The following is a 26,425-nucleotide window of genomic DNA, read 5'->3' as shown; positions in this document are numbered from 1 at the left end:
CGTGTTGTTCGCCAACTCACACTCGAATCTTTGCAGATTGCCATCGATCGCAAACTCATGTGGGAAGCGGCAAGGAAACCCAGTTGGGATTTCTCTGCAAAACAGTTTCTTAATATGGCTTTGCCGTGGTCGCCTCTGTTGAAACTAAGATGCCTTTGTCCATCCGAGCTAACCCATCTTTGTAGGTGTGCTATCAGAGATGTCCTGTATGAAAAATGGGAACTTCCGGATGGTATCCAGAGACTTCCTCTCCCATTGTATCTTCGAAGATATGTTGATCTTCTTGAGGACTAATGAACTACAAGTCTAATGCTAAACAGCAAATGTTCACGGTTGGACACTGTAATGTAAAACTGAACAAATTGTTTTATTGCTGATATGGCATTATTTGCGTATTTTTGTACTCTTTTAAATTCTTTGTGTGAATTAGTGATTTAAATTAAACCAAGTCCGAACATCCTTCAAATTTTAATTAAAGAACTGGCAGTATCGACATTTTTATACTCACCGATAGCGTAGGGACATGCGTACGGACCTTGGCCATTTTTAGCGTGTTTTTTTTTTTTTTTTTTTATAAAATATACTAATAAAATATAAACGTATATACTGGCAAAATAAAAATAAAAAATCTTGGAAGGGGGAAGAGGGACTTTTTGGACGAACGTTTCCCAAGAATTTAGTTCCTAATTAGTTTATAATTATAAGAGTTTTATTTAGTTGTTTATTTAGTCTTTTTTTTTTTTTTTCTAGAAATTAAATTTAGTAGTTTATATACAAAAGGTTGATCTTATTTAGTATTGACATTAGGGAGTTGGATATCGTGGTACATATTGGGATAATCCATACAGCCTGGATGCATCGAGGGTTACAGACAAGTGATGGTTAAAATGATAAAACTGACAATAAAATAATGTATTATTTTAATATAATAAAATAATATATTTAAATATAAAATTTAAAAAGTTTCTCAAATGAACAAACAAGTGAATTTGTCAGTGAAAAATCCAAGTCCACGACTTCTCCGAAAAATAAATATATTTTCCATGATTTTCATTGGAATGACTACAAAACATTAAAAGTTTGTGGGGATTTCGAATCTAGAAAGATACAAGTGCATCCTCATATGGGTACCTTAAGTCTTATATGAATGAACATCAATAAACTGTAGTTTAATAGGATTAACTTTAATGTTTCTTCAACTTGGTTTTTAAACAACTTTATTTTTTTCTTGTCCACAAAAACGAAGCACTTTCATCTGAACAAGTGATGTGAACGTGAATTCAGAACGAATATATGATAGGCATAAAATATAAAAAGAAACTATTTATTTTGTGATGAATTTGCCCTTTTTGTTTCCAAACATTTGTCACAATAAATACAAAAAAAATTGTGGGTTCAGTCCATTTTACAAAAAGGTTCGGACAACAAACCCCTACGTCAGCATGTTATTTCTCTGCTTATTACTGACAGAGCTCTTAGATCACAGCTAGAAGTTTCGTTTATTATCAAAAAAGGTCACAGACCTTTTTTATTTAAATAAACAGCCCACCAAAGAAGGGATCCCTCTTTAGACTGCAGTTGGCTGTGCTATCTGAGATTCCTGGAGGAAGTTTGATGGCGTGTCTCTCCTGCACGATGAAACCATATTCTCTGCACTGTTTGGATCGTCTGAGGGGCACGGTTTGCAAGATGTCCTTCCAAATTCATCTTGATAGGTTCCAGGAGGGCAGACAAAGCATCGACCAGCTTCGGGCGTCCAGAACATTCCGGGAGGGCATTCCACTATTGAGAAAGTACAATTAGTCTACTCACAAATATAATTTTTTGTTTACTTTCTTACATAAAGCACTGTATCTAGCAACTGACCGATATAAACTCTTCTGGCCTTATTGGCTGTCCCAGAGAATAAAATGAAATGATATCTAAATGATCGTTTTCTGAAATAACTACATACTGTATATGCAAGGCTCGTTTTAAATGAAACTCATGAATATGCGAATAACATCGAGAGTCAAAGAATGCTAGAGACATAAAAGATATGTTTAGGAAGACTAAACATTCCATTCCTAGTCTCTCTAAACACATTCACAAGCTTCCATATCGCAAATTTTGATGGTACTTTACGAAATCGAAATTGCCTACAAAAATCCTGGTGAATAATTTTAAATGATAAAACTTCAAAATTAAAATTTTAATTTTGAAGTTTTACAGGTTGTCGCATGTGCCGACAACCTGTAAAAAAATCATTATCGCACACACGTAGTATATGTGGTGATCTCTCTCGATTGCGTAGGGTGATGTCGCTTGAATAGGGAGGGAGCCGAAAATATGGGCGTAAGTTAATTTGGATATATTTAAATTTAGTCATGTGGGGCATTCGCTTGTGTATAGATAGAGAAGGGAGAGACTGAAGACTGGAGAGTTAAAGGCAGAAGGATGGGGTCAATAGAGAAGGAGACCTCAATTGATATCAGCGAGGCATGCCCATGCCCCTCCAGAGAGAAGAATTGGATGGCAAGGAGGGGGGGGGGAGACAGCAGGACCGTCTCCTCCCCTCGCCAGGGTGAGGTAGAAAGGGCCGAACAAGGGAATCGGCGCAGATCGCCAACGTGGCGTGTGTGCAGCGTGGCAGCTAGATGGCAAGGTCAATAAATTCGGCACTGCATTCGGACAGTGGCCCCCACCAGGAGGTCCATCCAGGGACAATGTCTGAAACGACTTGCTCTCAGATCGATTTAGTCTTGCGTTACTCGTGGGATCAGGGTCCCATCCAGTTTGGTGATGGTCATGGTCTGTCTATTCCCATTTTTGGGGGGTCATTCTTGGTATAAAGTCACTTCCACTTTTTATTCAGTTGTCTGGAAGCCGATGTAGTGTTGTCGTTTTTGGGATCTGAGTCCCGTCCAGTTGTTTCATCGTCGTCAGTCTCTATTGTGATTGTCACATCCTAGGGTAGTTTATTGGGTGAAATTACATGCACTTACGGTCCAGTTGACAGGGTGTCAATATTTGATCATGGCATTCGTGGGAGCAAAATCCCGTCCGGTATCATGATGCTCTGTTCTTTCTGTCCAGTTGACAGGGTAATGGCACTCGTGGGAGCAGAGTCCCGTCCGGTGAGTTGTAGTTGTTATCAGGTCCTGCATCACACCTGGGCAGGTTGCGGCACTGCTCGTAGCCGGGGAAACAGCTCACGTGCAAAGCACGAGAGAGCCCTGTAGTGCTCCTCCTCATTTTTATGAGGTGCTTCCGTTCCTTCGGGTTAAAGCGTATTTTTGTGATAAAATAATATCTTGTGGCTTCAAAGAGGAGACAATCTTGCATTAAGTGTGGCCGCATTTGGTTTTCTCCGCAGTGGCATAATGGAGAATCCCTGATGCTGAGAGTCGACATCTTGGCGTTAAAAGAGCCATGCCCCGTTAGAAGAAAGGCAGTGTAGAGCCCCGGTGAGAACCAAGTTGGCTGTTTGGTGTACATTTGGGTTATATCCGGGATGAACTTCCGGGTTATCTCGCTCTTAGTTGATTCCGCCCATCGGGATTGCCAGGTCTGTTGGGGATGTTTGGTTAGTCCTTTATTTTCCTCGTTGCTATTGTTGTTCCGGTCTGTCCCGTACAGGTTACACTTTTCACTCTTGATAATTGATATAGCATGACACAGCGAACAATCTCCAGGTCTAGGGGTAGGAGTCCCACAAGAGCCTGTAGAGCGTGTGAGCTGACCGTATAGTATGCTCTAGAGACGTCGAGTAAAATACTGCACTGTATCGTTTCTAGTTTTCTTTTATTGACTGCGGTGGTTGCTTTTTTATACCAGATCCTTGCTGCATAAGTGATGGCTGGGATAAAGAATGCCTTATAGAAGAGGGTCAAGGTTCTTTTCCTTAAGCCCTAATCCTTTCGCGAGACTCTCGCTATGAGGGGTGAGTAGTTTTTGATCTTTTTTTTGTAGATACACAAGATGCTGGGTGAATGACAGATTTTTGTCAAGGATGATTCCTAGGTATTTTAGCTCCGTTGTCAGTTTTATGGTGGTTCCTTCTGTTTTTATCAGAGGTGGCCTCCTGATGTCAAGGGAGCCTTTTAAAAGTATTGAGGATGTCTTGTCTGGTGATAGCCTTAAGTGATTATTTTTTGTCCATACTTGAAGGGTGTCAATGGCTCGTTTGCAATAGCCTCAAGTTGTGCACGATTGTCCACCTCCAGCATCAAAACCAGGTCATCTGCGAAGGCTTGTGCGTCTGCTCCGTTTAGATCCTAGTTGAGGAAGCCATCCATCACCGGGTTCCAGAAGAGAGGCACCAGGACTGATCCCTGTGAGCACCCCCGGAACACTGGCCGAGTGAGTTGACTTTAGGGTGTAGATACTGAGATCCTTCTGTCCGATAGATAGGTTTGAATGCAATGGTACAAGTTGCTGGGAATGTTTGCCTCCCAGAGTCTGCCGACGACACTTGGCCACCAAAGTGAGTCAAATGCCCCGGCAAAGTCGATGGAAATAATCAGAAAGTATTTACTATTGCTATTAGTGGCTGCATTAATTATACGTTCCAGGGCATCCACGGTGGAGCATCCTCGTCGGAAGCCAAATTGCTTAGGGGAGGGGAGACCCGCTTCTTGGTAGTGTTATTGTATCCTGCTGTGTAGAAGGTGTTCATACAGTTTGCTTAGCACCGGCAGTAGGGTTATGGGTCTGCATGACTCCGGGAGTTCCTGTGAATTCTTCGGATTCTTCAATATAAGTCTAATCCGTGCGGCTTTCCAGTCATAGGGAAAATATCCTGCAGATAGACAGTGGTTATATAGGTTTAGGATGATTTTTTGGGATATATTCCACGGCTTTTTTTTTTTTCAATTTCTGGATTTAGGTAGTCTTCGCCTGGTGTTCTCTTATTTCTTATTTTTGAAAATAAGAAATAAGAGAACACCAGGAGGATAGAGGTCTCCAAGTGTGAACGGGTCTTCCCGATGTGCTGGACTGTAACTAGCATTTTCCTCACAGACGTGAAGTTGCTCAGGAGTGTGGTCTATGGGGAGTTTCTGGAAGGTGGTATTCAGGATATTGTTTATTAATTGGTGCCAGGATGTGGTATAGTTGCCATCAGGTGTTTTCGTCGAAGATACCAATTCTCCTTTGGGTAATTTGTTGGGGTCCCCAGGGGTTCTCATTTCCTGTTGTTGAGACTAGTCTCTCCCATGAATGTTTCTTCCGGGTTCTTATCAGGGCTGTGTATTCATTTCTGACACGGTATTGTTGCTTAAGGACCTTACCTCTGCCGCCGGCCAAGATCTTCTCGCTCGCTGGAAACTTTTTGCGACATGTATTTACTTCGTTCCGCAGTCTCTGAAGCTCCGGGCACCACCATGGGACTGCGGATGGTTACTTTCTTTTTATAGCTACGTTTGTAGCCTCTGTGATTAGGCTTACTATAGCGCACTGGTGTTGGTCCGGGATGATGTTTGTGCTGTTGAATGTTTCAGCAGCGCATGTCAGTACCTCTTGGAATTGTTCCCAGTTTGCCTTGGCTAAAGCAAATCTGTTGAGTATTATTAGCATTAGCATTAGTAGAGGAATACGATGCAAGAAAGCAAGCTTATGCAGCATCAGCCAAAAAAAAAAAAAACCCTTCCCATTTCACTGATCCATTCGTTCCAAATGTTTGTCTAACTCTGCCTTAATTTAATTAGGCTATCAACTTTCACAACAACAGATGGAAGTTTGCTCCAGCAATCAACTACCCACTGGCTAAAGGCTCCGCATCTATTCTACAACTGTCTTTCCTCAGTTTGAATCTATGCCCCCTCAGGTTTGTAATTTGAGCAAGAGGAAGAATCCCATCAGTATTGAGCCTGCTCAATCCATTCAAGACCTTATACACCTCAATCAGATCGCCTCGCAGGTACCTAGTTTCCAGAAGCTGCAATTTGCAGAATTTAAGCCTTCCTTCATAAGGGCACCCTTTGTTCCCTTCACCAGTCTTGTTGCCCTTCTCTGTACTCTTTCTAGCAACTCTACATCCTTCCTAAAATGAGGCTTCCAGACATGTACGCAGTACTCAAGGTGTGGCCTGACCATTGCCTTATACAAGGGGATAATCACCTCCTTATCCCTGCTAGAAAAATTCCTGTATCACCATAGTCTAAGTTTCACAATACCTACTCGTCTTTCAACAAGAGCGCATCGATGGGTCTCCACAGAGAAGGTATGAATGCCATTCGTGCATTATATTATATATATTATAAATATAACCTTAGGTGACGTAGCATATAAATACAGTTTATACTGCATTATGTGAGGAAGCATGATAACTTGTTTGTTTTTTTTACTTTCTATATCGTTGTGTATATAATTAATTATTTAATTTTGATGTGAGCCCCTGGACTTTGGCCGTGACAGGACAGTTGCAACTTTACTTATTTTAGCTACATTGTATTCATCTAGTTGCAATAAATATTTTCTCTCTAAATGCAACAATCACACGCATTTCAAGTTGGACTGTTTATGAACGCAATTGCTTTTTTATACCTAACCCTTTCACATGGTGGCAGGTTTGGGTCATTTTTCCTAAATTACAGGGATGCCGGGATACTTCTGGAAATATAGTGTTCAAGTACTGTATATATACTGTGCTTGGCCACTTTATTAGAATCATGAGATAATAGCCTAGGCCCGAATTGACCTTGGATTGACCTTGGCCCGAATCTTTCGCACGACGTAGCATGGCTTCAATAAGGTGTTGAAAATGCCGCGAAAAATATTGGAACATTCATGAAAAAAAAATTATCTTCCTTTCCTGGAGTGATATGGTCAGAGGATCATGCTGGCCAAAGCAGATGCTTGAAATGTTCCTCAGGCCACTCTTTCAATACATTTGTCGAGATTGATGTTGTTAGCTTGAAAGCATCCTGTTCATTGGAATAGACATGTAGCATTGATGGGTGTACCTAATTCGCAACAGTGATCAGATATGCCGTAGCGTTCACCGTTCTCTCCAGCGGAATGTGAAAACCATCTGTGTGTTGTACAGCATTACACCTCTTCCGACTATTTTGGTCCTAGGGTGGTTCTAGTGTGGTCAGAGGATCGTGCTGACGATCGTGTTGGCCAAAGCAGATGCCTGAAGCGTTCCCCAGGCCACTCTTTCAATATATTTGGCGAGATTGATGTTTGACTTGTTATCTTGAAAGCATCCTGTCCATTGGAATAAACATGTAGCATTGATGGGTGTACCTAATCCGCAACAGTGATCAGATATACTGTGACGTTCACCCTTCTCTCCAGCGGGATGTGAAAAACATCTGTATGTTGTACAGCAATTACACCTCTTCCAACTATTTTGGTTCTAGTGTGGCATGTATGGTTTCTTCTGTATTTAAACTCTTCCATCGGTTCTGAAAGCGTAAATGGGCACTCGTCGGATGATTATATTTGCTCCCAGTGCCCCTGTGTTCATCCTTCGCGTTTATGTCACCAACTCAGCCGTATTTTCTTGTTGGTATCCAAGATTACTGGCTTCCGTGAAAGTCTCCTACTCCTAATACATTCTTCATAGGGTTCTCCACATGGTGTGGGTACTGATGTCCTGTGATATTTCCGTATTAAATGCAGAGGTTAATTGTTCCCTCCTTTAGCGACGATTACATAATAAATAAATAAATACATTTTCTGTTTATACTCCGGGACGACCAAACGGTCAGAGGAGTTCACAAGATAGACAGAATAATACACTGCAGACGTTAAATATTTCGCATCTGTACCTTAGATTTTTGACCACTGTTGCGTCTGCTCACGGATGCCTTCCTAGTGTTTTTTATATTCGTTAACCGGAATGGCACTAATTTTTGACCACTCGATAAACGCATCTGTCATCTCTGCTGACGACCTCGGTGTAGTACAGTGGTTATGTGTGTGATTTGGTTTTTAGGAGCATTAGCAACTAAGGCCATATTGCTCCGGGAAATGCGGTGGTCATTCCCTGACCTTTCTGCATCCTCCGTATTTGGTGGTGACGGGCTCGAACCCCGGTCTAATCAAGAAGCGTGTGCTACGCACTGCTGCTCCTTCCCACCTGGCTACGGAGGCGCCTACAGTGGTTATAATCACCATCCTTCCGTGGCTGTTACTCAGTCATACGTGAGGGTAGCAAGGGTATCCCCCCCCCCATGGAAATAATTTGTATTCTCTTGTCCACTTTTTTTTTTTTTTTTTTTTTGTTGACCTGTGCAGCAAAAGCCTGTGGCTTCCTTGGACTATACGGCTAATACTAATAATAACTCTAATGTGGCTTTTTTTTTTTTTTTTTTCTTTTTGCCTTCTTGCTGTAGCACTTGCTAAACGTGCATATCTCTTTTGGAAGTCAAAGTCCGTAAGATCTTGTCCGTTACCCAATTGCCGGAATTGATTTGTGCATTCATTGGATTTCTCGGTTTAATAGTGCTTTCCTGCATATTCAGCACACCATGGGATCTCTTCAATTACATATTTTTGCATAGATTCTTGCATATAGCCCAACGTTCCATGGTCCTGTTGAAGTGGTCAAGCTGATAACTCGAGTGTTGTAATGAGAGAGAGAAAGAAAAAACAATTGTGGGATTTCTCTTTGTCCAAAATTAATGAAATTTGGGAAGGCTCAAAAATTTTTTTTCCCCCACAAAACCTAAATGTGTTTCGTGAAATTTTTATATTAAGTTTTTCTACAAAACTTACTATAATTACATAAAAATCCGTACACCGAGAGTCAAGTTGTTACATGCGAATGGACCATGTCCATTCGCATGTAACAACTTAACTAAATGGTAAAGACAATAAGCACTTTAATTTGTGAACGCATCGCACCTAAAAAAATGAAAAAGTAATGAACCTGTCATGCTTATTGGAGACGTTGCAGATTACTGCAACGTCGTTTCAGCGTCGGGGTATGAAGAATGTTGTTTGGAAAGTGGGCCTCTGTTTTCTTTTCCTGTGATGTTTACTACCAGCAGAATAATATTGTATGTCATTGAGCGCACATCATGTAGAAGTTTCAGAAGTGTGAAGTCTCACTGCTGCTTTGTTCACATGGTTCAGTATCAACCAAACAGAATTTGTGAGTAATATTTCAGGTGCCTTCAGCTGTCTAGATGTGCTACCGTTATTTAGTGATAACGAACCGATCTGTATGACTGAATATTCCGAAAAGAACGTTACTCTACTCGCATTGATATCATTCTGAAGAGAATTGCGTTCTGACGAAAAATAAAGGCCCTACTCAATATTAGAGTGGTGTTCCTAATGATATATTTTCTCCTGTAAACCAGCCATTCTACCTTACTTCATAGCTACTTACCGCATATCCGATCAGTGGTATCTTCACTTTCTCTGAGCTCGCTCCCTGGCAGGCAGTCCCCTTCAGGTTTGGAAACAAACGCTGTAAGAAAATAAAGTGAGACATTAATTTGTGTGCGTGCGTGTGTGGGCGGAGGTGGGGGGGTGTTAGGAAGGGATTCACACAAAGACATTATTTTTTCTGTCGTGCTGTTGCCTTCGTTTAATTAGTATATAACTTTCTTCTAAAATTAAACTGTAGTACTCTTCAGATATTGGCCGAACAATATTCCTACCCTCCCCCCCAATAGCCTAGCAAAGGATTTTTTCTCTGTCATTCACCAGAACATTTTGTATTCAAAACGATCGAGGCTGTTCTCATGCTTACAAAGGATTTAAATTTAGGTTGAATTAAGTTTGAACTGAGTTCAAATCCTTCAGAATTATAAGCTGATTCAGAGTCTTACCACATAGCCGATATCGTGTGGAATTTTCTATAGTCTAAATTTTACTTTACACAATTAGGAAATGGCGTTACGTGGTAATTTTCCATGGGAATTTTTCTCTATAAATAACCACTCTTATACCAGGTGGGTTTATAAAAAGTTAGATTATTTAACCTTACTGACTAAATGTAGTATACAATCAGGTAACATTTCGGGAGCTTTACCTGAAAGCTTTACCCTCTATCATCAGACCATCCTTGGCTGTGCTGTTAACAATCTCAGGATGCTATTAACAGTTCAGCCAAGAATGATCTGATGGTGGATTTCGGCAAGGTTCCTGAAATGTTACCTAATTGTATAGTATATTTAGTCAATAAGGCTAAATAAATTAACTGTTTAAAAACCAACGTGGTATAAGAGTGGTTATTTAGACAGAAAAATTACCTTGTACAGTTACAATATTCAAAAAATTAATACTAAAACACAAATAATATCTATTAAAATAAGTATGGCTAGATAAAATAGAATGAAACAGTACATTTTAATGCTAACTAAAGCAGATTCCTCTAGAATTCAAGTGTTCGTTAGTTGTGCTTACAATCATAAACAGTATAATTAGAAAAAAACATCATAATAAGGTAAAATTAAATGTTGAGGATTATGGCGAAAACTTTATGAACTGATAGAATACGCTCATCACTGCTCTAAACTTTGTGCTTCCGTTCTTAGGGCGATCTGGGGCATGAAAACTTGGTCCCATCCTGTGCTTATTCTTCCTCTATTAGAGTTTTCCTTACCAATTTGGTGTCCCACACATCACCCATATCGATAAAATTGAGAACATTCCAAATAATGTATAAGAACGTTTCTTAAGCTAGATCATTTTACCTGACACAGCGATAAGTACTGGTCATAGTGTCAACTATGACCAGTACTTATCGCTGAAGAGCATACAGGGTCTATCCTCGGGGAAGGAGGCGGACAACGGTCGCAATTCACGGACCATGGATTGAAACGGCCCAGTAGCCCAACAAGGGGGAAGGCTGCTCCTTAATTCAGGTGAGGAAAACTCCTCCTTGCTATTTATTCTCGTATCTGGGTCCCATATCTCTATTACCGACCTTGGCAGTATGTATTTCCTAACTAAAAGTACAATTCTAATCGGTTGTAGAATACTATTCAAATATTTCATTCATAGAAAGGTATTAAATAATTCTCTGATTCACTTAGAAATGAGCGATTGCGAACACTTTAATAACTTAAACATACACCACTATATTTACTTTAATAATGAGCATAATTTTACAAACCCTATGACAGTTTCCTTGTTCCTCTACCAGGTTTTTTGTCCTATACAAATTCTATACTAGGCCCTAGTTCACGGGCACAATTGCATTTGAGCAAGGACCTGATCATTGTGCATGTGAACAAGAACCTCGTATAGGGTTTGTAAGGTGTTGCTTAATTTTTAAAGTAAATATTGTGGTGTATAATAGTCTCATTTAAAGACATGATTAAATTATTCAATTTATCATTTTCGATATACGCGTTTCGACACATTCGAACAGCCCAACAGGAGCAAACGCCTGTTTTATTGTTTCTTCACTCCTGATTACGGATGCAACACCCACCTATACTTACTTCTCAGTTTTATAAATTGCGATGACATTGACTTTATAGATTTTTGCACTTTAAATACGTTAAAATGGCAGTCCGAATTAGTGAGGGTTTTACATGTCATTTTTCATGTACTCTTTAAGGAGTATAGATTGTGAATTTTCGAGGCAGAGTTTATGCAGTTCTCAACCTCTTTAGAATTGCCAGTCTTTCCTTTCCCAATTCTGTAATAACATGCTTTCTCCCCCTGCGGAATCCTCTGCCCGTCGCTATTAGTTCAGAAATTCTGCTTTAATAAAATGTAAAATTTTCCAAAGTATTTTAAGATCTTGCAGTTGTTCATCACGCAACTACCAGAGTCTACATGAAACATTAGTACAGTAGTACCTGTTGTGATCATATATTATACCTACAAAGAACGAACGAAATTTGATCATTTAGGAAATAATAATAATGCACTACTAGGGGTTCTGCCCCCTGGTCGCTTCGCTCGCCAATCCCCGCACCTCGGAAGAGCCTTCCGAGTTTGCAGTGAAAAGATAATCCGCCGCAATGTTGACATTCATCTACCATATCACCTAAATCGCAATATGATACTTCATTGGTTTCTTCGTTATCAGGATCTTGTGAATATCCTATGTTACGTCTGAGCCGTTTAACGGTTCGCTGAGTTTTGGCCTGTTCTTCGTCCATATTAGCTACCCGCTTCCTGTTGCGTTGATTTTCCATGCGCTCCGTTGTCATTAAACTTATTCTCTGATTAGTTTGTAACCTTTTGGCATGTGTCTCTCTATATTTCAATGCAGACTCCTGACGGCGTCATTTTCTCTCGGAATCGGTGATTGCCAATCTAGGTCGCGGCATTGTGTTAATTACTACGTTAGTACCTATAATTAGCAAATCAAACGTCACGGATTGCAGACACACCTGTCGAAACGCACTGATCAATATCTAATCAGGAATGACCTATGTAATTATTTACCTGTGCGTTTGTAGTGACGTAATTGCCCCACCCACTTGTACCACGTGACCCACATCACTCTTCTCCCATTGGCCACCCTGCCACGCGGCATTTTCAAGGTCGAATAAATATCACCAGGAGGAAACCTTTTTTTAATATATAGACTCTGTACACTATTACAACAAAAATCTCTGTACTATAGAGAGATAATAATTTTTTTTTTTCAGTTTTGTTGAAAAATGGTAGTTGAGAGAGAAGGAAAATAGATACTTACGTGAGCAATCTGGGATCCTCTTGCTAGGCGTCCAAATACCAGAGTGGTCACATATGAAAGATTCAGGTAAAAGTGAATAAGATATGTAGCCAGGATTACATGTGGGATGACATATTGTACCAAACAACCAATCCATGCAGCTTTTGTTCCCATTCTCCAAACCTTCAGGCTGTCCACATTCCAAACCTGTGCATCAAGGAAGTAGTCATGCAAGGAAGTCAACATATGAAATTGGGTTAGAAGAAATAGTTATATATTACTCATTTAAACTTATACTATACTTTTTCGAATGGGCATTTCAAGCAGAGGCAGCGATGGAAACAGATTTTACGGGAAAAGCTTACTAAAAAAAGTAGTCATGCAAGTTTAAAAATAACTGGGAAAGATCTACGGTACTTAATAATATATTTTAGTTGCACACCATGGTCAATTTAAGCACTTCAGAATGCGTAGTTAGTAAATAGGCTTGGACGTGCTTTTATATAAGCGCGGTTAGTATATTGGCTTAGACGATTTTGCTGTTTTAGACGTGCAAGGTTAAAACAAGATTTCAGTTGTAAAATGCATTTTAATTATATTGTCTCAAAATAAAACGGAACTTTGGTAAAATTTTTAACAATTACAAAAATTTAAATCTGTGAATGATAATAGCTCCTCTGTATTTTGCTGTTTTAGTGAGGCATTTGCAGCCACTTCAAGTTGCTAAGAGAATGATCCAAGGTGTTCGGCATCCTCAATATCAGTACGTCTATTGTAAGCAGAGTACAATTCCACAAACTTTTTATCACGAAAATTAGTGCACCGCGATGGATGTAATAGTGACATGTTCGGAGGAGCTGTGTTCTGTAGTAGTGGAAAAGTAGTTTCTGAAGCCCGTGTATCACGGAAACATAATTTAAGGGAGGATTTGTTCCCAGCTGATGAATGTTCTCAATATGTTTGTAGTCTTGATGGTTTGGGCCAGCTTTCCATGGTAAGCTGTTAGACTGAGGGATTTTTTGTGGATGGCATCTTGCAAAAGAAACAATATTGTGATATGATATCCTCGGTAACTATATTCTTAAATCAGTATTGTAAGAATAGCATTATCCTCGATAAACTTTGTTCTTCCACAACATGCAATTTTACAGCACAGGACCTTACGTTTTCGATAGCGGTGTCATGTGATACACCGAACTTTGGACTTGGGGCATGGCTGCGTGGTTCGGAGAGAATAATGTGACGATCTGATGGGGTGGTCACTCAGAGCTTTATAACTTGTGTAGAATGAATTGGAAAGGCGTTGAGGAATTTTTTGTGAAAACAAACATCTTTTGCCTAATTAAAAAGTTGTTTCTACTGAAGGAATGGAGAAATATTTTAACCAAAAAGCGTGTTCTGAATTCGTGAAAACTGCTTCACAAAGAATAAGTTGTATCCAGTGACAGTTTCCAGACTGTCTCAATGTGTTGCAGCTTGTATATAATAACTATAAAATCTATATAATGCAATATAAGCTCTGTATAATCTATTATAATAACTATAAAATCGATGTAATGCAATATACGCTCTGTATAATCTATTATAATAACTAATGTAATCTATATAATGTAATGTAAGCTGTGTATAATCTATTAGCACTTTCTCTGTATTTTATGTATTTGCTGCGTACCCATAGCTTTTTATGTACTGAATGTAATGTGTACAGTTAATTATGAGATTCCTCTGGTTGCCTGTAGCGGGAATCGTGCCCTACATTTCTATGAATGAAGAATTTTATTATTGTTATTATTATTATTATTATTATTATTATTATGTTAGAGAAAGCTCTGTGATCAAGCTGTATTTCGCAGAACAGTGGGGTTTCGTAAAAGTTCCTTAAATTTTTTTCATTAACTTTTTATTTAATTTATACACTTATAAATAGCACTGTTTTAAAGATATTGGGTTTCTGTAGAAAATTTTTCGAAAGGACTCAATGGATTAAAAAAAAAAAAAACTGTTAAAAAGGACTGTCATATGTGATTTGTAAATCGCTGTTGCCTTTACTCATAGTGTACCAGAACTTTTGGTAACGTAGTGTATTTTAATTGCATTATCAGCATCACCAACTCGTTTTCTAACCAAACGAAAAAGGCATCCACATCATAATCACCAACAAATGTCGCATTTAAACAAATTTTAATTTTAAATGATTTTTCTTTTAATACTTACGTGTGATGTTAATGAGGAAGCCACAATGAGCTGTATTTCCCGCTTCATCTCTTGCCGTGTACTGTATAATGTGAGTGCCAACTGTGAATGTGCTTCCCGATTCCTGGGCAAAATTAAAAAAATAATAATAAAATAAAATATTACAATATTGCACTCTTCCTGCATTTATATAATTGCACATAAAATAATGACCACTAAAAGAGGTACTCATACTCACATACTGAAAATGTTAATTATTTCATTTATTCCTCTCGACCTTACAAGCAGCCAGAAAAAGCGAAGAGGAAATTGCAGCCATGAAATTTATATCACTAAAGAAAATCATGTATTTGTATCATGTGAAGAATTTACATATAAAATTTAGTTTTTTTGTTTTTGTGTTTTTTTACTCTATTAATCGTATTTAACTTCATATGAGCTTAGTTTTGTACGAACTGTTACTTAAAAGTTATGAGAATGTTTTTAAAAACAAAGATTGGGTTTATTTTGCATCTTATTTCCTTAGTAATATTTCCATTAGGACTTAACACACCATGTCTGTTCTGTAATGACTATTGTGTTATATAGGTAGTCACTGCACAGTATTTTAACAATATTGTTACAAAACCCGTGTAACAGTATTTTTGACCGTACGCTGTATATACTAACTGTAAGCAGTGGCGGATTTCCGCACAGGCGCACGAGGCGCACGCTTGGGCCTCTTAAATCGAGGGGGCCTCAAATCTCAGGTCTCAAAAAAAAAAAAAATAAAATTGTTTCATTTTAAATTTTTACACTCATCTTTATTACCGTTACTGAATAAAACTATAATTTAATATGAGAAGTTAGTAAACTCTTATGCGAATATCTCCACATATTATATGAAATATCTATGCGAACTAAGTGAATCTGAAGTAGAATACATATTATCATTAATGCTAGATTTCATGTATTAATTTTATGTATTAATGTTAGATTTGGGAGGGATGGTAGTTGTGTCATTTTTTTCATTTAAACATTAGTTAAAATATGTATGAAAGAATTGCGCAACAAAAATTATTAAAACCGCAACACCAAATCTAGAGCGCGTACTATAGTAAAAACGTACGCGTAGAATGCACGTTGTAGTGGTACTGTAGTGGAAAATATTTAGAGGGGGGCCTCAAAATTGAATTGCGCCTGGGGCCTCTCAAGTGCTAAATCCGCCACTGATTGTAAGTACACACAAAGTTACTGAAATGTGATGATCCACCTAATAACTTATTAAGCCTCGCCGTCCATCAATTTTTGTCAACAAAAACGCATCATCTCATTCCGCACTTGCCATATTCTTGATTTGGCACCATGCAACTTTTGGCTATTCCCAAAATTAAAACAGGGCGTGAAAGGAAGGCGATGTGAGCGTTCACGAAATCCAATTAAACACGGCGGGCTGCCTAAAAGCATTCACAAAAAAAAATAAATAAATAAAATAAAATAAATAAATAAATAATAATAATAATAATATATAAAAACTGTTTTGATCAGTGGTAGGCACAGTGCACCCATGCGTATAGCACAGTTACTGTAATTATCTTCGTTTTGCACCGGGATGAAAAAGGATTGAGTTCAATCCCGTTAATAACGCAAGGGAATTTTTATGGCCTTTTTTCCACTACATTCTGAGTTAGTCGGTCTCAGGTGAGGGTTTCCTGTTTTTTTCTCCCGGAATCTAGTGTTTTTTATCCAGCAGATCTACTAAAGAATACACATTACAGACACAATATACTGACGTCTCATAGCCTTAGTTGCTTTGGCTCTTATCACACACCTAATACTTAAGGCACGATGAAACAAGTGTTTAGTTGCAGAAGATTGTATTGATATTAAAGAATATTAATGTAAACATAAGTTATTATAATTTTTTTTGCACCATTCACCGAATTCTTTGATCAAACCTTTTATATAGGAACCATTTCTACTTCAAATCATTCCCCCCCCCCCCCCGTTATTGCCAGGGCACGAAATGGAAAATTTTACAAAACGGAGCGCTCCTCAAAGTTGTAAACTTCTCTGACCTACTTTGGCGGAGTATAAACAGAAAAGAATGATAACGTTTAAACATGACATTTATTTATTCCTTTAGTCAGTTTGAAGTAAACTGCAGCCATTATCAACCCACTGCAGGATGGAAGCCTCCTCAACAATTCATGTTGAGGGAAATGGACCATAATCTGCCACGCTGGTCTAGTGCGGGTTGGCAGATCGACCGTATTTAGCAGTTTGAAGTATGCAACTTCAACTCGGTACGGCAGTGTATGCTTTTATGTATATTACCGATGAATTTGACGAATAGCAACAGCGTTCTGGTGCGCTCCGGTTCTCTTGCCGTAGTTATTGTCAGCTGTCCCTTTTATCAGAGACATCTTATCTGTGTTAATAATCAAAATATTTCAAAGGTTTTTTACATGTTATGAATTATTTACAGGTTTTATTTACCCTTGTTTTTGACACAGATGTCAGGCCTACATTATCCGTGAATGTAGGTTCGTCCCATTCAACTTCTAATCCGTGGACATTCTCGGTTTGTATTTCGAAAGGTTCAGGACAGTTGTGAACAACAGGAGGTTCTCTGTCTGTAAAGAAAAATAAGAAAAATTACTAATGTTATATGCAGTGCATACAGTAACCCTTGAAATATAGATCTATATGTCAAGATATCTATATTATAGATATAGATCTGATTCCTATATGCCTTCACACCCTCTGCTTGCCACAAAAAAAAAAAAAAAACCCTCCATGTTCATGCTCTATGTGTATTGCATTCTGTGATGAATTACTGTAGATTCGATCTGAGGTGGCACTCTAGATCTCCAACTCATTCTTCAGTTTGGTTTTTCGAACCAAGAAGGCGAGTATTGCATTGTTCCATTTGAACTATACTTTAGCGTTGATTAGAGTTGGTTCACCTCGGGTATGTTATGATTTATTATTTGTTAACCATTTTTATAGATAGCATTTATTCAGTGTTTATACCGACCAGTTCAAGTTTTTTTTATCTTTCCCCAATGCAAGTTGGAATCGCATTAAAATTACTGAACATGTAATTTACAGCTTGTTAACAGGGATATGGGCAATTTCATCAGCTCTGTGGTCTTTGTAATAATAAAATAAAGATACAATGTGATAATTTAATATGCAGTATTTGCGATTACCCCATTTGCGCCTAAAATGCATAGGAATTAAACCATTTCGTAAAATGTCTTACTCGAGGCTGCCCTCATATAAATGCAGCCAACATAAATTTGATTCAGCAGTTCAGAGCCTCCGAAATCTGTCTAATACAGTCTTACAACGCAGCACCCAACTATTTGTGGGCGTTCGAAGCCGCTTAGCTCCTCTCCAAGTGGTATTTAGTTTAAAGCTGAATGACATGCATTCAGCAGTTAATCAATATTTATATATTGCATAGCATATTTGATTATCCGGTGTTGTCCCAATACCTTTGATACTATAGTGTACATGTATGCAGCGTGTGTGTGTGTGTGTGTGTGTGTGTGTGTGTGTGATTTAACTTGCAGCCCGCAAATAATAAATAAATTTATTATTTCATTATTTTCCTATAATATTAACGAACAAAATTTTATTGAAAGAAAATATTTCATTCATTTTAATATTATTTTTAGACGTTATTTTTTTAGGCGTTCATTTTATAAGTTAATTTTTAGGTCCTGAAAAAGGCCTCTGAGGTTGGGAAAATTCATATTTTAGTATTAAATCAGCTTACACCAACCATAAGAATAAGTATTTACTGTAACTAAAATATTTATTTACATATTAAAATAAAATAAATATTTACAAAAACTGCTATTATATTAAATATACATGTAAAAACATTAAAACTGTGATAAAATCCTTGAGATAAAATACACTAAAATAAACCGGATTAAAAGCGATAAAAATCTCTGGAGCTTTCGGAAGCTTGCGCTCCCTTCCTCAGCAGTAACAACACTTCCTGCAGCACGTCCATATATATAACAGGCTCACGGTACCTATACACGTGGTGCAGTCGGCGCATGGTCTGAACTGGAAGCGGAAATAGCTCGGGAACGTGTTAAGCAAAACCGTTCATCCGTACTTAGGATAATAGTTTCAAACAGAGGATGCATACGCATACCTTTGTCCCTATTCATAATATTGTAGTCGGATGAACAGATTCGTAGGCTCTCGAGCCATTTACGGTTCCAGAACCCATGCGCTCGATCCATGATAACCGCATCCTCTGGGGAAATTTGATGCTGCTTCTCCCAAAAATGTTCGGCCACAGCAGACTTATTGTAATCAGCGGTTTTTATAGCATTTGCATGCTCCCCCAGACGATCCTTGAGCCGTCGTTTTGTCTCGCCCACATAACACTCCCCACAATCCGGGCATTTTATCCTGTATACTACTCCACTACTCAGGTCCTTTGCTATTGGGTCTTTTACCTGAGACAACACTGTGTGCAACCTCCGCCCGGGAAGCTGCACACAGCGTGTTTTATAGCCCCGCAAAATTCTAGCGAGATGCTCAGTAACGCCCGGATAGTAAGGAATGTATGCGGTAGCGACAGGAACAAACGGTTCCTGACGGTTAGACTCTATTCCTCTACTAAATCTGTCTATGATCCTCTGGGGGTATCCGCATTTTCTAAGGTCTGCTGTGACCCGTCTAATTTCACATTCTTTGTCCTCAGAGGTGGTGCAGTGTGACCCTGCTCTATCTAGTAGAGCTTTCACTACACTATTCTTATGCTGCCCAGCTTGTGCTGAACTATAATGGGTGTACTGGCCTCTGCACATAGGTTTTTTAAACACAGAAGTTTTTAGCCTAGGGCCTACCCTAGAGACCAGTACATCCAAGAAAGGAAGGGTACCTCCTGTTTCCACCTCTGAGGTAAATTGTATAAATTGGGAGAAGCTATTAAGCCAATGGAGTGCATCATCCTCTCTCCCCTTCTGGACCACGGTAAAGGTATCATCAACATACCTTTTCCATTTCTTTATGGGAAACTGACATCCACTAAAAACCCTGTCCTCTAACTCCTCCATGGCCAGATTGGCCACGATGGCGCTAATAGGAGATCCCATTGCGGAGATAGCAATGGGTATTGAACGGGCCATCAGCAAGCTACCGGAGGCCCTAGCTAATGAGATCCGGGTTAAATCTGCCGTTATTTTGAGCCAGGTAAAGAAAGTATCTCCGAATCTTAACTTTAGTCAAAGAAAAGCCTTGAATGAACTGAGAAGAGACGATGGAATTGTGGTTTTACCTGCGGACAAGGGCAGATCGACGGTTGTCCTAAACAAAGAAGACTACCACAAAAAAGCAATGGACCTTTTACAGAACAATAATACGTATAAAGTTACTCAGAGAAACCCGTTGGTTGGCCTAGAGCGGCGCGTTAATAAACTGGTACAGGATTGGTTAAAGGCAGAGAAGATTTCCAGGGAGACCTTTTGGTTCTTACATGCTACTGGATGTCAACTCCCGAGGTTTTATGGACTTCCAAAAACTCATAAGACAGAAGTCCCACTCAGACCTATTGTATCATTTATAGGAAGCCCCACATATGCTTTGTCAGGGTATTTGGCTAAATTGATTTCGCCTATAGTGGGCCAGTCCAACTATGTCATAAAAGACAGTAAAGAATTTGTGAATTTTGTGAAAGATTTGACTGTAAATGAAAACGACAGCATGATTTCTTTTGATGTGGTGTCACTATTCACATGCATTCCAATTAAACATGGAATATATTGTGTTAGAAGATCTTTGAGTAATGATGTCTCTTTGGGTAGTAGATCGCCTTTAAACGTAGAGGATATTTGTTCGGGTGTGGAACTTTGTCTGGCCAGCACCACTATGGTGTACCAAGGTGTTATGTACAAACAGGTTCACGGTACAGCCATGGGATCTCCTATTAGCGCCATCGTGGCCAATCTGGCCATGGAGGAGTTAGAGGACAGGGTTTTTAGTGGATGTCAGTTTCCCATAAAGAAATGGAAAAGGTATGTTGATGATACCTTTACCGTGGTCCAGAAGGGGAGAGAGGATGATGCACTCCATTGGCTTAATAGCTTCTCCCAATTTATACAATTTACCTCAGAGGTGGAAACAGGAGGTACCCTTCCTTTCTTGGATGTACTGGTCTCTAGGGTAGGCCCTAGGCTAAAAACTTCTGTGTTTAAAAAACCTATGTGCAGAGGCCAGTACACCCATTATAGTTCAGCACAAGCTGGGCAGCATAAGAATAGTGTAGTGAAAGCTCTACTAGATAGAGCAGGGTCACACTGCACCACCTCTGAAGACAAAGAATGTGAAATTAGACGGGTCACAGCAGACCTTAGAAAATGCGGATACCCCCAGAGGATCATAGACAGATTTAGTAGAGGAATAGAGTCTAACCGTCAGGAACCGTTTGTTCCTGTCGCTACCGCATACATTCCTTACTATCCGGGCGTTACTGAGCATCTCGCTAGAATTTTGCGGGGCTATAAAACACGCTGTGTGCAGCTTCCCGGGCGGAGGTTGCACACAGTGTTGTCTCAGGTAAAAGACCCAATAGCAAAGGACCTGAGTAGTGGAGTAGTATACAGGATAAAATGCCCGGATTGTGGGGAGTGTTATGTGGGCGAGACAAAACGACGGCTCAAGGATCGTCTGGGGGAGCATGCAAATGCTATAAAAACCGCTGATTACAATAAGTCTGCTGTGGCCGAACATTTTTGGGAGAAGCAGCATCAAATTTCCCCAGAGGATGCGGTTATCATGGATCGAGCGCATGGGTTCTGGAACCGTAAATGGCTCGAGAGCCTACGAATCTGTTCATCCGACTACAATATTATGAATAGGGACAGAGGTATGCGTATGCATCCTCTGTTTGAAACTATTATCCTAAGTACGGATGAACGGTTTTGCTTAACACGTTCCCGAGCTATTTCCGCTTCCAGTTCAGACCATGCGCCGACTGCACCACGTGTATAGGTACCGTGAGCCTGTTATATATATGGACGTGCTGCAGGAAGTGTTGTTACTGCTGAGGAAGGGAGCGCAAGCTTCCGAAAGCTCCAGAGATTTTTATCGCTTTTAATCCGGTTTATTTTAGTGTATTTTATCTCAAGGATTTTATCACAGTTTTAATGTTTTTACATGTATATTTAATATAATAGCAGTTTTTGTAAATATTTATTTTATTTTAATATGTAAATAAATATTTTAGTTACAGTAAATACTTATTCTTATGGTTGGTGTAAGCTGATTTAATACTAAAATATAATTTTTAGGTGTTCTTAATAAGCAAACAGAAGCTGGTTACTCCATGTCAGTACAGCAGTCACTTCGCATCCGTTTCAAAAAGTTTGGGTTCGCATTCCGTCATACACTGGAGGAATTTCTGACGATATTTTTATTCGAGTTTGAGCTAGCCAGTTTCAAGATGAGATGACGGATTATTCCGGGATTTTCTTCCATCCACAACAAACAAGCAAACCAACTTTGAACACACTCACACGCGGCAACAAGCCTTTACACAGAGGCGTGGAAGACACTGGGAAACCATCGCATTAGTCTTATATTTTCATGGGCTCTCAAGGAATTATATAGACTAACGCCGATCCATAGCCTTACTAGTAACGTTACGCTGTAATTACACTTAATATTTAAAAATTTATGATAATGTATATAATTTAATTTTTAATAAAATACTGTAATGTATGTAGCACTTTAAAAGAATTTCACTCATTTTGTAGCGTACTTACACACGGAATTGACATTTTCCCCCCTTTTTATTTCTTAATACTGAAGTTATACTAGATTTTGAAATTTTTTATTAAAGTGTGTTCCTCGTCACCTAATTATTTTGTGTATTTCTCTATTTACGTGAAAAAATAAATGGGAGCTACGCTGCCCTACGGAATGCGAACCCCAGAGTCTCCTCCTCTGCTTTTGTTATGCTAAGCATTTGGTTGTCGTGCAATTATATGCTTATATACAGTATATCTAATCTTTACTGCTTACATTTTACTCTTAAGACCATACTAGATTTTCGGGCTGGAGCATAAGGATGTGTAAATTAACTCAGCTGAATGTGGTTTCCTTTCACATATCTGAAAACCTCTTGTCAATACTGCCTTACAAACAAAATTATCAAAATTTCCACATGAAAATGCCTTTTGAATTAAAAAAAAAAATAATAATAATAATGAATTTGTAATAATGAATTTCTTCAAAAACATGCATCCTCTTATATAGCCATGTAATTTGACATCCTTTTTAAAAGATTAGATTTGGATTGGAATCCCTTCAATGGTGCGATGATCTAATAAAATCCACCTTCTGGTTTTCAGGTAGAGCCGAACTAGCCAATCCCAAGAGTAGGAGTCGAACTCCCCCCACCCAAGCCAGCGTTTTGCATCCCCTAACGATTAACTATGCCTTAGAATATATGCAGTTTACTTACAGCTCGCATACCTCATGACCTAGGTTTATTTATTATTTAATTTTTAATCTTGGAGCCAAATGCAAAATATATAATGCACGATCAAATCCCATTGACTTTTAGAAAATAATGGATATCTTTTCAAATAGCATTGAATAAAAATTACCTTTGACGTGGACAAAGACTGAACAAGAAGCTGTCTTGTTTTTAGCAGACATAACCGCAGTGAAAATCACTTCATTGATTCCCGCAGGGAGATATCCTTCACCAGACTTCATACTTTCTGGGGATATCAGTATATGCTTTCGATCGAGATTAGACGATGGTTCTCCCAATTGGATATAGGCTTGGCTTTTACCCTTTGGTAGCTCAGTTATGATGTCAGGCGGACATTCTATCGCAGGACGAATTATTTTATCTGTAGAAAACCATAGAAACATTATGTTATAGATATTTTGTAATAGAAATAATTTATTATAAAAGCAACAGAAATTATTATTATATTATAATGTGTATTCTTATATTCAATATCTTAATACCATATTTTACGCTCCTGTACTACAATTCTACTACGGCTACTATAATTGTTTGAATTTATCAGCCAAGATCATCATCCTTCCAGAAAGACACCGAACGCCTTTCGTTTTCTACTGTCCTCAATTTTAGGGGAAAGAACTTGTCAGTCTTTATACAAGAAACCGACGAACATGTGGGAGGGGGAGGTAAAACTTGTATAAAATGGGGATCGTATAAAACTTGATTTTAAGTTTAATTTTACCTTCTAGACTAACATGTGGGATAGTTCATTTGTGCATTAGGCCGGTATATACTCATCAAAAAAGATATCAGCAAGATTACCTTCAATTGTGCCAGTATGAAATTCTTCCTTATATATATAGTTTTCTCCGAAAAGCTAGTCCATATTAACAGGAAATACAAGGTCTGAACACTTTATCCGCTCTAGCTTCTTTTACAAGAAGCACAAGAAGCTAGAGGGGATTAAAAAATTCCATAGTAATGAAAAAATCGTAAATAGTAAAATAGTAAAAATTCCATATTAATACAGCTTCTTGTAAAATAAGCTATATTACTATGGAATTGGAATTCTATATTATATGAAAGCACATATTACTATGGAATTGCAGGGGAAGGAGATGTTTCAGCTCAGTAGTTTAAATCAAACAGAATTCGTACATCTTATGCTTTTGATTTTCGATCACGGTAATTATTCTGCTTTCACAGAAGACTGAGGCCGTATACCTGGCATTAAGGTTTGGGGCTTATGTTCAGCTTAGAGACAAATACCATTATCTACAGTTCTTCCTAAGTTGCTAACGTCTTGTAAAATATGAGCAGCTTAGGCTGAACTGTGCATAAGACCTCAAAGTTGAATATAAGCCGAAACTTTAAACACAGAGCTAGCTAATATGTTGTGGACGGTGACCAGATAAATGCGCACATGAAAAAAGCTCACACGAAAATTTTCCACAGAAAAAACTCCACTGTCATAAATTTGGTCCCTTATATGTGATATTGATTTGGTTTTTTGGGGGTGCTGATGGCTGCCGAATTCTCCAGGCTTTTTCTGATGCATCATGTTGGGGATGAGAATTGAATGCATGACAATCTTTTAATAAGTATTTATGTATATAATTTTAATGTAATTTTCGTAATTGATTTTATTTAATATTAAATATGGGACATTTATTCGTATAATTATATACTGTAATCACATAATCCTTCTAACGTGAGTGTTGAGAGAATTCTGTTCCTACATAATGTGAGGTTTCCTTATGTAAGGAAAGTTTCCTTATGTATGAGGTTTCCTTATATAATGTGAGGTTTCCATAATGTGAGTTCCTACATAAATATGAGGTTTCCTTTTATAGTTTATAATAATAACATTAATAGGATTTATTGAGCTTTATCGCTCTTTCGATCTTAATTAATGTCGAATATGCTTGAGTTGAAGCTATGGATACTTTGTATTTTGTTTTCCATTGAGGTAATAAATATACGTTTATAAATTTAATGTCTTTATGGGAAATTATTTAAGCTCACTCTGTACGTAATTGCCACCACTGTTTAGTTTTCTTTCACCGATAGACTAGTATATAGATAAAATCTTAGAAATAAAGAAAGAAAGGGACAGTGCCATCGCTACCTGTTCAATATTTTCATTAGCTGCAAATTTCTTTCGCAATAATGTCATTTTTGTCGTCCAAAACGGTAGTAGTCCAAAACAATAGAGAAGCATAGTTGGATCTGCATAGTTGTGTGGGGCATGGCGTTGTCATGGGATCTCGATAATAGCGTTGACATTTTCTCTACAGTTCTGATGTTTTACCAAGAACGCATCTTCAGTTTATACACAATCGGGCAGCAACGAGCGGCATTCGTTGCCTCTCTTATCGATGAACAATGAACGCCCTGTCAGCCGCACGTACGTGTTGCCCCTTTCTTATAAGGAAAATAATTTTGGTGATGTGGTGTTCAACTCTCTTCTGCTATACGTATTTTACCTTAATTTCCAGATACGCTTTTCAATGTGTTATATATTTTTTTATCGTTGTTATTGATATTCACATAAAATAACTACTGAGATATTTATTCTCTGTACTGTGTGCTAAATTTTAATTTTAAAATATAATAAAATTGACTTTCATGAATGGCAACAAATTGGGATATCAGTTTAATAATTAGTCTTCATACATATAGGATAGATTGCGAGAAGAATTTATTGTCACATAAGTTCGTGCAATAGCGCCATTTCTATACAGTAAATCAACCCAAGTTGTGCTGTGTCTTCATTACCATTACGTAACATCTCATATTGCGAATTCGTTCACAGCGATTTACCTATTTAATTATACCTCGAATAAGTAACGCTTTCCCAGTAGAGAACACTATTATTACTTATTCTCAATGGGTAGCACAACCCGCACGGCCGTTTCAGGGCTATTTGGTCTCTCATCAGTGAGTGGGTAGGTACTCCAATGTCATAACAACTTATTCACGGTATAATGAGATAGGCAACTAGTTGTGAAGGAATTCACAATATGAGATGTTATGTAATACCACTGCACAACTGTAGTTGGTTTACTGTATGGAAATGATGCTATTGCACTAACTTATATGACAGTCATTAGTTTTTAGTAGTAGCACATCAAATGGCAACTGTCAGTAATAAATTTTAA

At 38.3% G+C, this 26,425-nt stretch overlaps 1 protein-coding gene across 1 annotated transcript in view; it reads right to left on the bottom strand.

Moving 5' to 3' along the window:
* Nucleotides 1–1,294: 1,294 nt before the first annotated feature.
* Nucleotides 1,295–26,425, bottom strand: part of LOC150090792 (uncharacterized) — a 79,177-nt gene continuing 54,046 nt past the window's right edge. Inside the window, exons 17-22 of the mRNA XM_090372451.1 lie at nt 23,395–23,646; nt 17,252–17,388; nt 14,795–14,897; nt 12,602–12,787; nt 9,326–9,406; nt 1,295–1,782 (exon numbers count right to left, since the gene is read on the bottom strand). Coding sequence (XP_090228577.1) covers nt 1,568–1,782; nt 9,326–9,406; nt 12,602–12,787; nt 14,795–14,897; nt 17,252–17,388; nt 23,395–23,646 — 974 coding nt within the window. The 3' untranslated portion in view covers nt 1,295–1,567. The remainder of the gene's footprint in view (nt 1,783–9,325; nt 9,407–12,601; nt 12,788–14,794; nt 14,898–17,251; nt 17,389–23,394; nt 23,647–26,425) is intronic.

This window comes from Mastigoproctus giganteus, chromosome 1 (genome assembly GCF_048544385.1).
Source record: "Mastigoproctus giganteus isolate SK-2022 chromosome 1, ASM4854438v1, whole genome shotgun sequence".
In the NCBI taxonomy this organism is placed as follows: Eukaryota; Metazoa; Arthropoda; class Arachnida; order Uropygi; family Thelyphonidae; genus Mastigoproctus; species Mastigoproctus giganteus.
Note: the sequence above shows the minus strand (reverse complement) of the source record. Positions and strands in the feature narration are given on the sequence as shown.